Source organism: Glandiceps talaboti, chromosome 10 (genome assembly GCF_964340395.1).
Source record: "Glandiceps talaboti chromosome 10, keGlaTala1.1, whole genome shotgun sequence".
Taxonomy (NCBI): Eukaryota; Metazoa; Hemichordata; class Enteropneusta; family Spengelidae; genus Glandiceps; species Glandiceps talaboti.
The window spans coordinates 12,898,917-12,914,950 of NC_135558.1; the positions used below are offsets into that span (position 1 = coordinate 12,898,917).

Below are 16,034 nucleotides of genomic sequence, written 5' to 3' on the forward strand. Positions count from 1 at the left end.
ATAGCACAACGTTTTTCTCTTTAGGTAAATTCGTTAACCCCCCCCCCGTTTTAAAATGGTTCATCCCTAACTACAAGTTTGTCATCTTCCAGTAGGTCATGGAAGGAAGGGCTGACAAATGGAACTCACATCTTGCAGACGTGTCTACATTTTCTCCAAGTCACAATCAGCTATTGTCTAATGTTAGTTGCCATGACATTCAACGTGTGGCTATTTCTATCGTTGTGTCTTGGGCTCGCCATTGGTTATTACTTATTCGCCTGGCCGAGATCCGTCGTCACAGACATCAACGAACACTGTCACTGATAAAGAACGTCAACCAATCACCATCGATTACAAACATGACGTTGGCACCCCCACCCACCCACACCAATCAAATTAGAGCACTAACCTAACTTTTTTTTCAACCGAATTTCTCTAAGCACTAAACGACAACAAAATGGGAACGGTTTTTGAAAATCTGTGTTGACACCAAAATCTTGTAGATATGAGTATGCTTAGCATTTTCCTTGTAATTTTCGAGAAAGATATAGTTCATCGAAATTTTACCATATTATCAGCCTTATAAATTTCAATGTCATTTTTTTTACCATGCCACTTTTTTGTAAATTGGAAATGGCGATCCTTCATGATTGCGTGAATCCAAGTTTCATTCATCATTACTGTTTATCATTTGTTCTTTATCGTAATTCTCAACTCTTCGCTATTTTTTCTCAGGGTATGACCGTGTGTAACAAAATCTCATTCACCGAAAAGGTAATACGTGTATTTGGAATTTATATTTGAAACATTATTTGTGAAAACATCAAATAGATATAACACTATTACAGAGAAAACCCTTGATGAATGGCAAATAATATATCTCAGTGTGTGTGCTATCAGTTTAACATAAAAAACAACATGTTTGATAAACTGAGCGCTTTCGACTACAAATAATTACATCTCAGTATTCGGTCATTTTAGCTTTGATTATTTTTGTTCTTTCAAAGTGACAAGTTTGATTGACATATTTAAAAAAAATAAAATATTGACACAATTACAGTCAGTCTTCTTTTGTTTGTTGAAACCTGGTTTCTGTATCAGTATATTCGTGAAAAAATGAATCATGGAACTTCAATATATAGCGTAGACCATCAGAGCGCCATGAACGGTTGTTCTACATCGTCTATCGTTTTTAAAAATCTTTTTTCTCTAAGACACCGCTGATGGCGTAATTCTGCACGAGCTTGGTAAGTCACTTTGATGGCAAGTTAAACAAGACAGTATGTGTGTAAATATTTACACAAAATGTATTGTATCAAGTATGATCGGGAGCGTTTGATACTACCGGCCACAGTTAGTAAAATAACACAATGGACATGCAGGCGAAAGAGAACTGTACAGACAGTGCAGAGAGTAACCGTTACAAATTGGTGTCATTCATTATTTAATCAAGAGATCTAGATACATCGTCATCTTTCAAAACAGAATGCAAACAAAGCGAAAATGTAATGCCAAAACTTTCACACCGTCGGTTGTCCATAAGCAAGCGTATATATGTACAAGTATACACATTTCAGAATTTGTTTGCATTAAACTCTTAGCCTCGATAAAGAACTAAGATTTCTTAAATGATCATGAATGCTCGGCTCTATCTAAAGATGAATTGGTTATCACATGTAAATCTCTGCTGTGACCTCATAAACATGAACATCGTACCTTGGTTTCCAAAAATTGACCTTTCAATACCTTATTTACGAAATTTAAACTATGACTTTTTTATAATAATTTGTCGATAAAATCTTAGAGTGGTGATTATGAATCGACGATCTCCCTTTTCAAATCAAATGATAAAGACTTAAGGTCGACACCAGGAAAGGGTCTGATGAACGATATACAAAAAGTAATAACAAATCAAAATAGAATTTTACACACCGACAGAAGGCGTGACTTCAAATTACACTTCACCCACTATAAATAATAGTACTTGGTTTCTGAAGCTCTTGGAATGTGAACTTTGTAGCATGCCTTTCGGTATAATTCAGCATCTTCCACTTTGCAGTCACTTGTTATAACATATGCAGCAAACAAAGAAGTTCCTTCACCGCTCTTAAATATCCACACGTCTTTCCATCCATATGTTAGAGTTGCAGTTTGTGGTTGTAATTTTTGTCCACCAGGGTACATATGTACCCATTACCCACCCAAGTACCCCCATAGTACAACTTGAAAATATTGTAAAGTATATCGCAGTTGTTTCAGTGAAAAAACCTGCAAGTTATACGATATTACATATGTATAGTAGTTTTATACAACTAGTATGTCTATATTTTGGAGGATACCAGAAATCTCCATCTCAGAGTTTTTATTCTACATTGGCGAGCATTGTGTAGTTCCTCCACGCAAAAAGAAAATGGCCGAAAACAAGACCAATCAGAACGGCGAGGGCGAGCCAAGCGTTATACGTCATAAAAATTAACATAAGTGAATATGCCAGGGCCATCTGAAGAAGATGAAGTGCTGTCTGGATTAGATGAAAACCACTGCACATTGTGATGTGTTTGTCAGGCCTGGTGGGATAAAAAGACACAGTAATGTATAATGGAATAAGTGTTTTATTTGGCATGAATACGGTGTGTGTGTGTGTGTGTGTGTGTGTGTGTGTGTGTGTGTGTGTGTGTGTGTGTGTGTGTGTGTGTGCGTGCGTGTGCGCGCGTGTGTGTATGTGTGAGTGCACACGCAAGCACGCATACACGTACGTACGTACGTACGTACGTACGTGCGTGCGTGTGGATGTATGTATGTATGACTGTATGACTATATCTATGTATGTATGTATGTATGTATGTATGTATGTATGTATGTATGTGTGTGTGTGTGTGTGTATGTATGTATGTATGTATGTATGTATGTATGTATGTATGTATGTATGTATGTATGTATGTATGTATGTATGTATGTATGTATGTATGTATACTTGGATGGATGGATAGATATATTTTTGTGTGCTTGTAGGGAACTGTATACATGTGTCCATACACGTAGTTTATAGTAATGGATAAGAAGCTATCTAAAGTTCGTATTTTTTACAACGTGTTGTAATCCATGTGTCATTCCTAATATTAAATGACTTACTTGTCACCTTTCTTCAATATTGCTTGATTTTCAGATGGAATAACTTCAGCTTCAGATTTCTTTTTTGGACTTTGTATGTATTTCAAGAGTAACCAGTGACGCAGTACTTTCAATCCTTCGTAAAAAAACGCCATGAAGAACACCATAAAACATGACAGGGCCAGTTCTGGAGATGAAAATAGTAAACGCCAATTGTATTTATTTATTTATTTATTTATTTATTTATTTATTTATTTATTTATTTAATGAATGAATGAACGAACGAATGATCGATTGATTGATTGATTGATTGGTTGATTGATTGATTGATTGATTGATTCGTTCGTTCGTTCGTTCGTTTGTTAGTCCACCCGGCCGCCCACCTTTCCATCCGTCCATCCATCCAGCATCTATTTAGACCTTTCATTACATGACAAACAGTTTGTTTCGAACCCTATCATAAATGTGAAGGCTATTCCAGGAAACAGATGTATTTTCATAAACTTTGGGTTCTGGAGATTGATTTCATGATTTAACATAGTAGCCAAGAAACACCAAATTGAAAATCTTTTTTTTTTCACCTCTTTTGTTCTTTCAGTGGTATACAGTTGCTTCGTGGATCTTAGCAGACATGAATATGTATTAGTAGAACAATGCATATTCATGACTATTTATCCCAAGGAAATAAGCACTTGGGAGTGTTTCTTGGCAACCGAGCGAAAATTCTGTGATGTGAAATCATGAAATGACTCTCCAATATATTTTGGCCAACATAACAGTGAGCTATTTTGATGAACAGAAAGTACATGTAAGTGACTTTTTATACATAAGTACCCCAGCTGATACTATGATTATTATGAGGAAGTCAAATAAAAATGTCTAGGGCGTTACACTTACGTGAAGCATTTGTCACGTGCCATCTACTGAACAGGATTGTGACGTCAGCATTGAAATGAAAGTACATCTGGAATAGAAATGAAAATGTAACAATAAAATATTGATTGGCAAAGTGATATGTTGACCATTTCACCCATTAAGTTTGCAATTAAATGAACAGAAATAGCCGCTACAGAAAGGCTGATAAAACGCTGCATGTACAGTCGGAACGCAGGTACGCGATTTGACCGTTAAATGCACTTGCGCAGGTTTTTCGCGCATGTTTACTACAGTCACAAGATGGCCTGGACCGGGGTCAGACCGGTGAGTACTATCACTTTAGCATCCGTCCGTATTTGAGACATCCTGCATTTGTCATGTTTGTGTACTTGCTACATTTTTACATCGATAAATTCTCATTGGTGTTATGTAGATATTTTGTAAATCTAGGTCGATCTTGATGTTTTGAATGCAATCCTACGAAAAGTTTTGTCGCCATTTACGCAAATCAAATCCGTAATTATCGGGTCGATATTTTGCGTTAACAAATGCGTCCTAAAAACAACTATGACATGCCATATATCCGGGTATACTTTTGGGTTGTTTGTTATGCAATTTGTGAAATTTCGCTTTGGTTCACGACCTTTCCAATGGTTTACAGTGATTTGGAAATTCCGTGTTGAAAGTGTGAGATGACCCGGCATGTGGAGATGCACAGTGTAAAACGAAATCGTTCGATTATCGAATTTTCAATTTAATCATTAGAGAAATTGTATATTGTTCATCATATTTTTAATTTTGCTGTTTCTGCCTATAAACAAGACCGTCACACATCGAATGTGATGCAAGTTCTCCTATTTATAAATTTTAGTGGCATTTGCTAACCACAACAATATTGTTACTGTGTATCATGTGTTGGAATGATTTCCCGCTAAAATTATCCATTATCAGTAATTTCCCCGCCATTTCCGATCATCGATTAATTTCCATCTTTAGCGATTATGTAACAATGATGTTGACTCTCAGGGGTAACAACATAGTTGTAAAATCTGACATGTCTCCATCTTTTTTTTTTTTCCTAGAATAATGGTCAATGATTCGATTTCACATTTACTAACATGCCACTTCATTAAAGTGTGTGGCCCAAACTTTAGTATAGTATCACATGGTATCAGTGATGTTTTATAAAGGGTTATGACTGATATGACACACTGCTGTTGATCATCTATGGAGAACAATAGGTATTGTTATATTTTAACTTGTCCACATTCTCTGGTTTAATTTATTTACTCACTTGACTGATATTGATTAACTTTATTTACGATGATTTTTCAAACTTAAATGGGAATTGATTTACAGTATTAAAACAGAAGAATCTATTATGAGTGATTAATAGTTTCAATCATTATACTTTTTCATATCTAGTTTTTGTTTTTCATTTTTTTTCAATGTTATTTCCTACTTAAAGCAAGCATTTTACATTTTGAATTTTACCAAAATATTAATCCATGATTGTGATGCACCTAATATCTGTGTTGGATTTACTGTCATTGCGTGTATGAGGTATTCGGATTTAGGGGTAGCTACAGGTACAGTACCGGTAGTAACAATGTAAGAAACACTTGTAATTTTAGTTTCCCCAAGGTAAAACTTTTGAGAATGGCATTTAATGCCATAAAATGAAATATATTTTAATATGCAATTTTAATACTGTTGTGTTACTTGTTAAGGTATCCTGTATGGACTTATCAAATTATAAGGTTTTCGGTTTAGAGAGAGCCACATCCAGCCCTCTGGCTTATGGGACATGAAGTACATGTATATAAAATAAATAAACTAAAGATCACATATGTCTTAGTTGTAAATGGTGTTATTCCCTGCAATTTAAGGCCTCATGTAGAAAGTAGTATCAGTGGAAAATTTTGGATTCAGTAGTGCCACAAAACGGTTATATGGATAGAACCTAGATTAACATCGTAGAGAAGGTAGCGAGTTAAATTGTTTACACCTGGAACCAAGTGAAATGGAATGGTGTAAAAGTTATTGTTGTAAAATAGTAAATTATTTAAGGCAGAAGTTCTATTTGTTTCCACAAGCAAATACAGACAGAAACTAAAATGATTATCATGTATCATCCCATGGCATGTAGATTCAGACTATTGAAATGTAGTATGCAGGAAACCCATAGACTGAATCATTTAAACATAGCATACCTAGAAATTCTACATGTCTAAATCAGTATATGTAAGACCTAATAAAAAAATTGTGTGGTTCCAGTTACACTAAATTTTAGAATAGGTGGGGTAGGTAGACATTTTATTTTTATTTTATTATATATTTTTTTCTGTGCGAGTGTCTAGTTCAGGTTTTCCATTGTTTTCAAAATTGTCTGTGTTGTTTATTTCTTCCTATTAGATGTAAAGCTATTACAGATTGGAAGAGCATTTTTGGAATGTCTTTTTAAGTTGATGCAGTTTCCGCACCCACCATTTCTCATCAGACTTCACAGTTTTTGCGATTTTATTATTTTTTTCTCTAATACATAAAAAAAAAATTTAGTTTAGGGTCGGGTAATCAGAACCAAACAATTATTTTTTTAGGCCTAATGAGGTGTCGGAGTCTGAGATGTTGCTTTACTGTAAATGTAATTATAAACATCAATTAGTAGTTCAGTGTCAACATGTTAAAATTATAGTTATTACTTTTTGCTGTATTCGTAGTATGTTTAAACTAGTGATACTGCCAATGTTCCGCATAAAATTGGAAGCCACTTTGAGTTGTAAGTCTCGGGGGTTAAATGACTTTTGTGTGTGACATTATAAAATTGAGAAATTCAAGTAAACAATTTGATTGAATGTAGTGTTTATAAAACAACTTGTTCTGTGAAATAGAGGTCATGAAATATCTTATTAAATACTAGACAGTAGATTATCATCTCCGAAAAACTCTTAGACTATGAAATCTTACAAATAATGTTTGTGTAGGTGACTGTTTTGAGTTTACTTGGCCAAGAATTATTGTGAACATGATGAGACATTTATTGTGGGTTTTTCTATACTGCAGATGTTGACTCTACCATCATGTAAGAAGTACATGTCATGGGACAGCTATGAAGGAGAATGGACATAAGACTCACATCATGGTTTAATTTAGCTGATCAACATATCTACTTCTAAAAGAGACGTGAAATGGGCAGACATGGTACTTTCAGATCTGATTGTACTGATGGAAGTTCCATTTTGAATGGTGCTAGCTCTACAAGAAATCCCATTCTGTAATCACCGAATCATTCTTGGATTTTGACTGTCCTAGTAGTATAGATGTAATCAGCCTGGTATTAGTTACTGTACTTAGCCTTGTATTGTAGGTTAGCTAGGTGTTGTGGCTGTAGTTATCCATGTGAAGCTATTTTCTTACCCAGATTTCACTACCACCTAGTGGAGCCATATCAACCATCCTGTGATACTATTCCTAGGATATTGGTATACCTTGACAAAACTATCATATAAACACTGAAGAAGATACATTTAGCTGGATTTTAAGATCTGCTAACCTGTATATGTTTGTCAGGAAAGAACCTTATTGTTAGAATGTTTTTTCTGTGTACTAACTTTGACAAGACTCCTTGATTCCAGCTCAGTACCAACGTAGAACAACACATTTATTTTCATATTCATGAAGTAAAATGGGCACAGGTAGACACTGTTACTCTGCAGCTATTGGCAAGTTACGGATGGAATTTTGACAATCAAAAATTAGTACATGTATGGGATAATTAAGGAAGAAAATATTAATTATATTGTTGCAAATGAAAGATGAATAACAAGGGGTCTTACTATATTCAGTTCAGGTGTATACACAGAATACATGTACAAGACTAAAGACTATCAGGAGAGATGCAGAAAACTGTTAATAGACCAGATATGATTGTGAAAGTGTATGTGATATTGATGAGGTAGATAATGATGATATTTGTATGAGATGGTGAGGAACTGAATAAGTGCAATGTTAGTGCAGATCATATGTATATTAGCAATTGGAATTCTGATGAAGGAAGGAATAGAGTTGCCTAGAAAGTGCATATTTTGATTTGTAGTGGTTGCTGTTGTGCAAGAGTTTGTGATAAAATTACATGTTATAACATTTTGTAGTTTCTTAAATATTATGACATCCTGAATTGTAGATGAATAATAAGAGTGATACCACTCAAAGGGTAATAATTTAGTGACACTTCAATTTTTAGAAGGGAGAGATTTAACTAACACATAAATTAATGCATATTACATTTTCCTGAAATCTTTAGACATTGAATCCATATTATTTGCAATCTGTTACTTTATGTTCTATGGAAGTAGAAGAAATGAAAATAAATATGTCCTAAAATATGTATATATTTACTAAAGCATGTTTTTCAAAAACATTGCATTATGGAGCAATATTCAAAGTAGAGATGTGTACATATATGACCATAATTTCTAAATGTATGGGATTTAATAAAGTTGTTTATATTTTTTTAAAATGTGTATTTTGTATATTATATTGACAAAGAATGCTTAGATACACCATCCTATTCCAACTACAAATTATAAACATGCACACAAATAATTTTGTGCATATACTTCACCCCAATTTTCCCCTACCTAGAAGTAATTCTTGTGTGCATTGGAGTGTAATATTGAATAAATCAAATAGTATGTGCTATTTCAATTAGTATTGCCCACAAAACTTGTGGTATGAAAAGAGAAGATTGAGCAACTATAAATAAATGGTAATAAAAGTCGCCCACAATGATGTAAAGAGAGAAAGGAAGTGAATATCTGAACAAGCAACGACTGTTGAAGAACCCAGGGAGAACCATAACAAACACTAAAGGTCATCGTTGGGGGCGCTTTCAGGTCAAATATCGCCCGTTTAGGTCGAATATTTAGCAGTCTTTACGTAGCCCCAATTGCTATCGATTAACACTTTCGTCCTAAACAGTGACATTACTAAACAAGTACATGGTTTGAAAGAGGGCCTCTCCGATATGAAGTCAATACGAAATTTGTTTTTGGACGCGAGAGTTTAACAATTACAATATCATGCTGAATACGTAATGAGTTAACACTGTCGGCAACCACGGTACTTTGTCGTCGGATTATCATTTTCACTCCGCATGAAACATGCGAAATCATATATTAATACATGTATAAGTTCACAATTTATCGAATCATACCCTTTATTCATGTGAAAAGTAATACATTTTGATTATTTTGTGAGAAATTCCATAATACGGGGTCACGCGCAAATTCAAATTTTAATGCGTGTAGACCCCCCGCGAAGTTTAATAGGCTCCTATTGTTCTCCGCGACCTGCGTTCCGACTGGTAGTATCACCCATGATATATATATCTTGGATAAACTGACATAATACAGAATAGATATCGATGTGGATGTGAAACTATTTAGTTTATCAACTTCATGTATACATACATACATACATACATACATACATACATACATACATACATACATACATACATACATACATACATACATACATACATACATACATACATACATACATACATACATACATACATACATACATACATACAAACATACATACATACACACATACATACATACATACATACAAACATACATACATACACACATACATACATACATACATACATGTATACATACATACATACATACACACACAGAAGAGTACATACGCACGTACGAAACTGACACACACACACACAACACACACACACACACATACATACATACATACATACATACATACATACATACATGTATGCATGCATACATACATACACACACAGAAGAGTACATACGCACGTACGAAACTACACACACACACACACAACACACACACACACACACACACACACACACACACACACACACACCAACGATCGAAAAATCGAATGATATATAACACTGTTGTGGACCCCGAGCGCAAACCGCCATTTTCTGAACTTATAACACGGGATCCTAGATAAATATAGCAACCAAACATACATTAAATTTAAATGCTTTTATAACGGACTAACACTACCGTAGTATTAGTGAGGTTTTTATTTATTTCAGTTTCAAAGACCTGCCAATATGTGTCGTGTTCTAGCAGTACAATTCCTGCTACCAGCAAATGTCATCTACATACAAATGAATACCATGTCTATTTGATCAAGTATAAATACCTCACCGTGTTTAGAGATCGGATGTCTGTCACTTTCCAAGTACTATGTTTTGCAGGGACTCCAGCAATAAAACATATGGTAAAACTGGGCAGGACGAATCAACTGTTATGTAGCGTTCGTTAACTTTGCAGAGTACGTCTGGCAACGAAAGCACAACGCAATGACTATTTGTTTTCGTTTTTTCTTTCCAAATCAGCCGTACAGATGAAAGTTAATGGGAACCAAACAGATGGATGGTATCTGTACCGTGACGCAAATGATGAATAGCATATTAATAACGTTATGTATTCATAGGGGACAACGGTTTTATATTATATTTTTGTATAGAACCGTATGGCCCCCTCACGATACCAGAAATTGATGTCAAATTTTCCAACTTTTTAGCACGACGGGAAATTTAACCAGTCACGTTCCGTGGAAGACAAATGGCTTCGTTTTAACTTGGACTATCCTATCGTTTTATATAAAAAAGTCCGTGTCTGTATTTTTATTTGAGGCTATCTATTATTCGATATCAATTCATTAAATGGCAATACAGGTGGATGCTGTGTGTTATCTAAATATAGATCAATGACAATATGAAACATATACATATATGTATGCTTCAGGGTGAATCATTCGACGAGAGATAAAATATGCATTGCCAGATAGACAGACGCTGATAGATAGTAGATGACAAAATTATACCCCGTCATGTGACATGACTATCTGCCTATCCATCTCCATCTACCTACATGTCCATCTACCTACCTACCTACTTGCCTCCCCTCTCTCCTCCACCCTCAAGTGCACCCTCTGCATGCGCCTGCCTACCTAGCTACCTGCCTACACACATATCTATCCACATACAACTATAACACATATATGCCCACACACACACACACACACACACACACACACACACACACACACATGCATACACACATACATACATACATACATACATGCATACATACACACATGCATACATACATACATACATACATACATACATACATACATACATACATACATACACACACATACATACATACATACATACATACATACATACATACATACGTTGCTTAGTGTGTAGAATTTGTTAGGACTATATACAATACATGTATATAGTGGATTGATGGGTTGTTGGATTGATGACAGAATTGATAGAATTCAAAAGAACCCATTTAATGGCGCTATACCGATATACTAACATTATAACTCTTTTTATTATGTAGTAGTACACAGAGTATATTGTACACGAACTCACCGCGGTTGACATTATTACAATTGTTGGGGCGATATTTTTTCACATTGAGATAGTTTCAATAATGTACCAATCTAATAGGCACATGTATGCATGGAATGTACCTAGTATATAATTGACATTCCAACATTGATTGTAGAAATGATTAGAGAACCTCACCCATGATAGCAATGTCCTGAGAGGACAGAACAGATATACGTGTACATACATGTATGTTGTATGTTTAACTGGCCTGGATATCCTTTTGTTCTCTGTATGTTTTAGTTCCTGATAGATACAATTATAAATAAATATTCTGACACGAGAATGTAATGAATAAATGATTGGATTCGTATAGTCCAGCGATATAATTCCATAATATGTCCCCGTTGCCTCAACTCATCGACACCTGTTAACTGTATTTTTTTTAGACGAAGTTGTTAGTAATTTACGGTCGTTGGAGACAACGACCTCGAAGACCCGGTGCCACGAGTGATAATATATACTTATTGCCTGACCATGAGAGCACTAGCTAGTAGGCATCTATTACCATGAGGGCTGCTATGTAGCAACTGTTGCATGAAGTCGGGGGAAATAAATGCGACAATATACATAACAGTATGTCTAGAGAATATTCACTTTTAGCGTATGAAACTTTCACTTTCACAGTAAGGCGTAAACAAATAATTATGTGGCTCCGATTACATTCACTTTTAGAATAGGTTGGTTAGGTAGATGTTTTATTTTATTTAATTTTTTTTTTCATATGTGAGTGTCTAGTTCAGGTTTCCATTGTTTTCCAAATGGTCTCTGTGTTGTTTACTTGTCCTATCAGATGTAAAGCCATTACAGATTGGCAGAACAGTTTTACATTGTCTTTTTAACTGCAGACGTCAGACGTCAACTGCAGACGTCAGACGTCAACACATATTGGCACCCCCGTGTATGTGTCTAGTTGCAGTACGTTTTTAATGTTATTGTTTTTTCGTAAGATACAAAATGTAGCAAGAAGTTGCAATCTTGCTATGTTAGTGTAGAATATACAGTGTCATATTATGTTTTCTGCGAGGTTGTATCAAACAGAGCTGGTGGACGGTAACGTGAAAAGGGTTGCCACATATATATCCATGAATACACTTTAGAGGCCGTCAATGCACAACAAAGAAATTAAAGTCTCTCGGAGAGGTTGAGCGAGTTTGTGTACACAGAATTAGTCACGACATAGCGACGGTACAGACACATTTTACATTGTCATATGGAGCGCACGTTTGTCTCATTTTTTTCTGTAGACAAGTCGCATGCATACCTGTATAAAGACAGCCTACGGATGGTGTCATGACCTTCGATAAATATTTACATTGGGTTAGATATTAACGCAAACGTGGCAAGTTACCATACCTACAATTACTTAAGTGTTGTTTTATGTTGATATTTTTTAAATGTCAAAACATGTTTTGTTGTTACGTAACAATATGAATAATGCAGTAAAGTATCTTTTGATTAGCACGTTTGTGTTTTGATGGGAATATTTTGGTGTCATCTGTTCCAGCTTGTTTTCATACATGCACGTCCACAGACATGTACACTTGAGGGCTATTGTAATAGATATTCTATTCAAGGATAGTCAAGCATGGTTTTTCATGTAAAAATATTTCATTAAGAAAATTGTCATTAGCTTCTTTCATTGTAGAGTTCTTTATTACAATTATGTATCCAAATAGAATTACCAATTTTCTACACGGTTGTAACAGAGTTATATCTAATGTAATCTAATCTAATGCAAAAATAATGGCGTTACTAGGTATTTACGAATATTCCAAACGTATCGTCACCGGAGTACTCTTTTCCACACCGGTATTTCTTCATTATTCGTAAATGCCTAATAACGTCATTATTTAGTATTGTGACCATCCTCACAAGTGACTGTGCGCCACTCACCAGCAAGGGAGAGGTTGGTATTAGTCTCAGGTATTTCATATACAATACACCTCTATCTAATCTTGTTTACTAGCGCCTCTCACTAGTATACACAAACCACGAATTCCCAATTTTATATGCGGGCTCTCTTGTATCAGACTCGTGCGAAAAAAATTATTTGTGGTATGAAACGTTGGTAAACAGAGTCGTCTGCTCTGCTATCATAACTTTTATTTTTTTAAAAACCCATATTTTATCAAAATAGTTTATCTACCATGCCTAATATATTTCCCCAAACCCAAACCACTGAAACAGTGAAAAAATGAACTTTAAATCTTGTCTGACTTGCGTCCTTTCTGACCGGAAAGCAAGTTTGAATACGCAGCATGAATTATTCATTGCTTGTTCTTGTTCGCTGTTTTCTGAATAAACTTCTTATTGTTGGCCGAAATTTTAGAATTTTTGGACAGAAATTTTCAAAATTGTTATTGTCATAACATGGGTAGAAATCTGCAGTTTAACCACACACACGAGAACATTGGTAAAATTACGTCGAGTAAAGTACATACCTTCATGTTCATCGTCATCGCATCGTCACTCGGGTCGTGTTCCATTCCCAGACCATGACTCGTGTGCATATCCTCATCCATACTGACGTTCATCGTGGCAATTGTCTTGTAAAAACAGCGTGACTTATCATCACACCAGGCCTAGCTCGTCAGCATTTTCACGTATGCACTATATTTCAAATATTTTGACAGTCACACTTTCAACCACCTGTTAGCTAGTCAGCTGAGCACGGACAGAGATCTCGTGTTACTGAGGGACTACCGGAAGTTGATATGTTCACCACGTCATGTACTTTATGTAATCATTCATGCCTGCAAATTTTATTTAGATGGAGGTTGTCTTGCCCTGTGTGATCTATATATGGAAAGTCATATTTACATACCGGGCCATGCAAAAACAGGGTTACGTTTCGACTACTCTATCTATCTATCTATCTATCTATCTATCTATCTATCTATCTATCTATCTATCTATCTATCTGTCTATCTATCTGTCTATCTATCTGTCTGTCTGTCTGTCTGTCTGTCTGTCTGTCTGTCTGTCTGTCTGTCTGTCTGTCTCTCCCTCTCTCCCTCCCCGCCCTCCCTCCCTAGGCAAGTGGACAAACGCCATACCCATATTACATGACCTACCATGGACGAGCTGCTCATTCTGAACTATAAAAAGGATCTTTTAAGTTTTATGGTCACTATTACTATGCTTATGACAAACTTGTGCATTATCTTTATTTCAATTACTCGGATGTTGTACGCTCTTATTTGATATTTCATAGATTGTATCAGCGGAACTTTAACCTACTCTTATCAGTAATATCCACAATAAAACTAGACTTAATTATTCCATAACAAATAAACATTATGGAGAATGACATATTTAATATATGCAATTATGATATATATATATATATATATATATATATATATATATATATATATATATATATATATATATATATATATATATATATATATATATATATATATAACTCGGTGAGTATCAATCTGCTATAAGACAGTGCTCTATACCGCAGTGGCAGAGCGTAATAGTTTTGGTAGTACTGGAACTCTTTCTTGGGTGTAACTCGGAGTTTCACGCATATTGCGATCATCAGACACTCAGAGTGTCTGATGATCGCAATATGCGTGAAACTCCGAGTTACACCCAAGAAAGAGTTCCAGTACTACCAAAACTATATATATATATATATATATATATATATATATATATATATATATATATATATATATATTGAATGTACCACTTTAAGTACCTCATATATATATATATATATATATATATATATATATATATATATATATATATATATATATATATATATATATATATATATATATATATATATATATATATATATATATATATATATGTTGAGGGTAGAAGAAAATCAAGTCGGGTTTTTCGTCTCTACAAGCCTGTTTCGTGAGTAAATCACTCGTCAGGAGATGTTGAGATGTTTATATATATATAAAGTTTCAACGTTCATACTTTGGGGTTAATAGGTTTACATGTGAGAATGGAATAACAGCAGAATTTTATGAAGCGAAAATGCTGACAAACACATATTCCCGATTAACACTGAATCTTTAGATCAGTGTTAGCCTACTTGCTGCAGTCTTGAAGGACGGCTGACGCCACTTCATAGATAATAACTTTGCATTTTGAGAAACTGCAGCACAAGCGTTTTACAGAACCTCCAAATTTTATTAAGCAAAATGCTGAAAGGGTGATTTTTTTTGACAACTAGACTGGTGTGGCATCTTAACATACAACACTATAACATAAACAAAAATCTGTATGAGAACTGCAAACACACATTCTTAGCTAACAAACATTCTATCTATACCCCGTGCGAAGTACGGGTTATTTTCCAGTACTTGTGTAAATCTCACTTCTAAAGCAATTGCATAGAGACATACATCTTTTACGTCATATCTCAGTTATGTCATCATTATTTTACGGGTTCATTTAGTTGTTATTCCATTATTTTATGATTTTATTAATGTTAACTGGTTATTTTATCATTATGTGATGATTTCATCATTATCAAGTAGTTTTTTCATCATTATTTGATCATTTCATCATTATTTGGTGGCTATTTCAATTTGATAATTTCATCAT

At 34.7% G+C, this 16,034-nt stretch overlaps 1 protein-coding gene across 2 annotated transcripts; it reads right to left on the reverse strand.

Annotated features, from left to right (window-relative positions):
- Nucleotides 1–1,296: 1,296 nt before the first annotated feature.
- On the reverse strand, nucleotides 1,297–14,151 carry LOC144441186 (high affinity copper uptake protein 1-like). Of its 2 annotated transcripts, none has more exons than XM_078130737.1 (4): nucleotides 13,895–14,151; nucleotides 3,991–4,057; nucleotides 3,115–3,280; nucleotides 1,297–2,549 (listed from the first exon to the last, which is right to left on the reverse strand). In XM_078130737.1, the coding sequence occupies exons 1-4, from the start codon at nucleotides 13,985–13,987 to the stop codon at nucleotides 2,345–2,347; spliced, it is 531 nt and encodes a 176-aa protein (XP_077986863.1). In that variant the 5' UTR covers nucleotides 13,988–14,151; the 3' UTR covers nucleotides 1,297–2,344. The 2 variants fall into 2 exon arrangements, with proteins under 2 accessions (XP_077986863.1, XP_077986864.1); XM_078130738.1 differs by lacking the exon at nucleotides 13,895–14,151 and adding an exon at nucleotides 10,186–10,298.
- Between the last annotated feature and the right edge of the window lie 1,883 nt (nucleotides 14,152–16,034).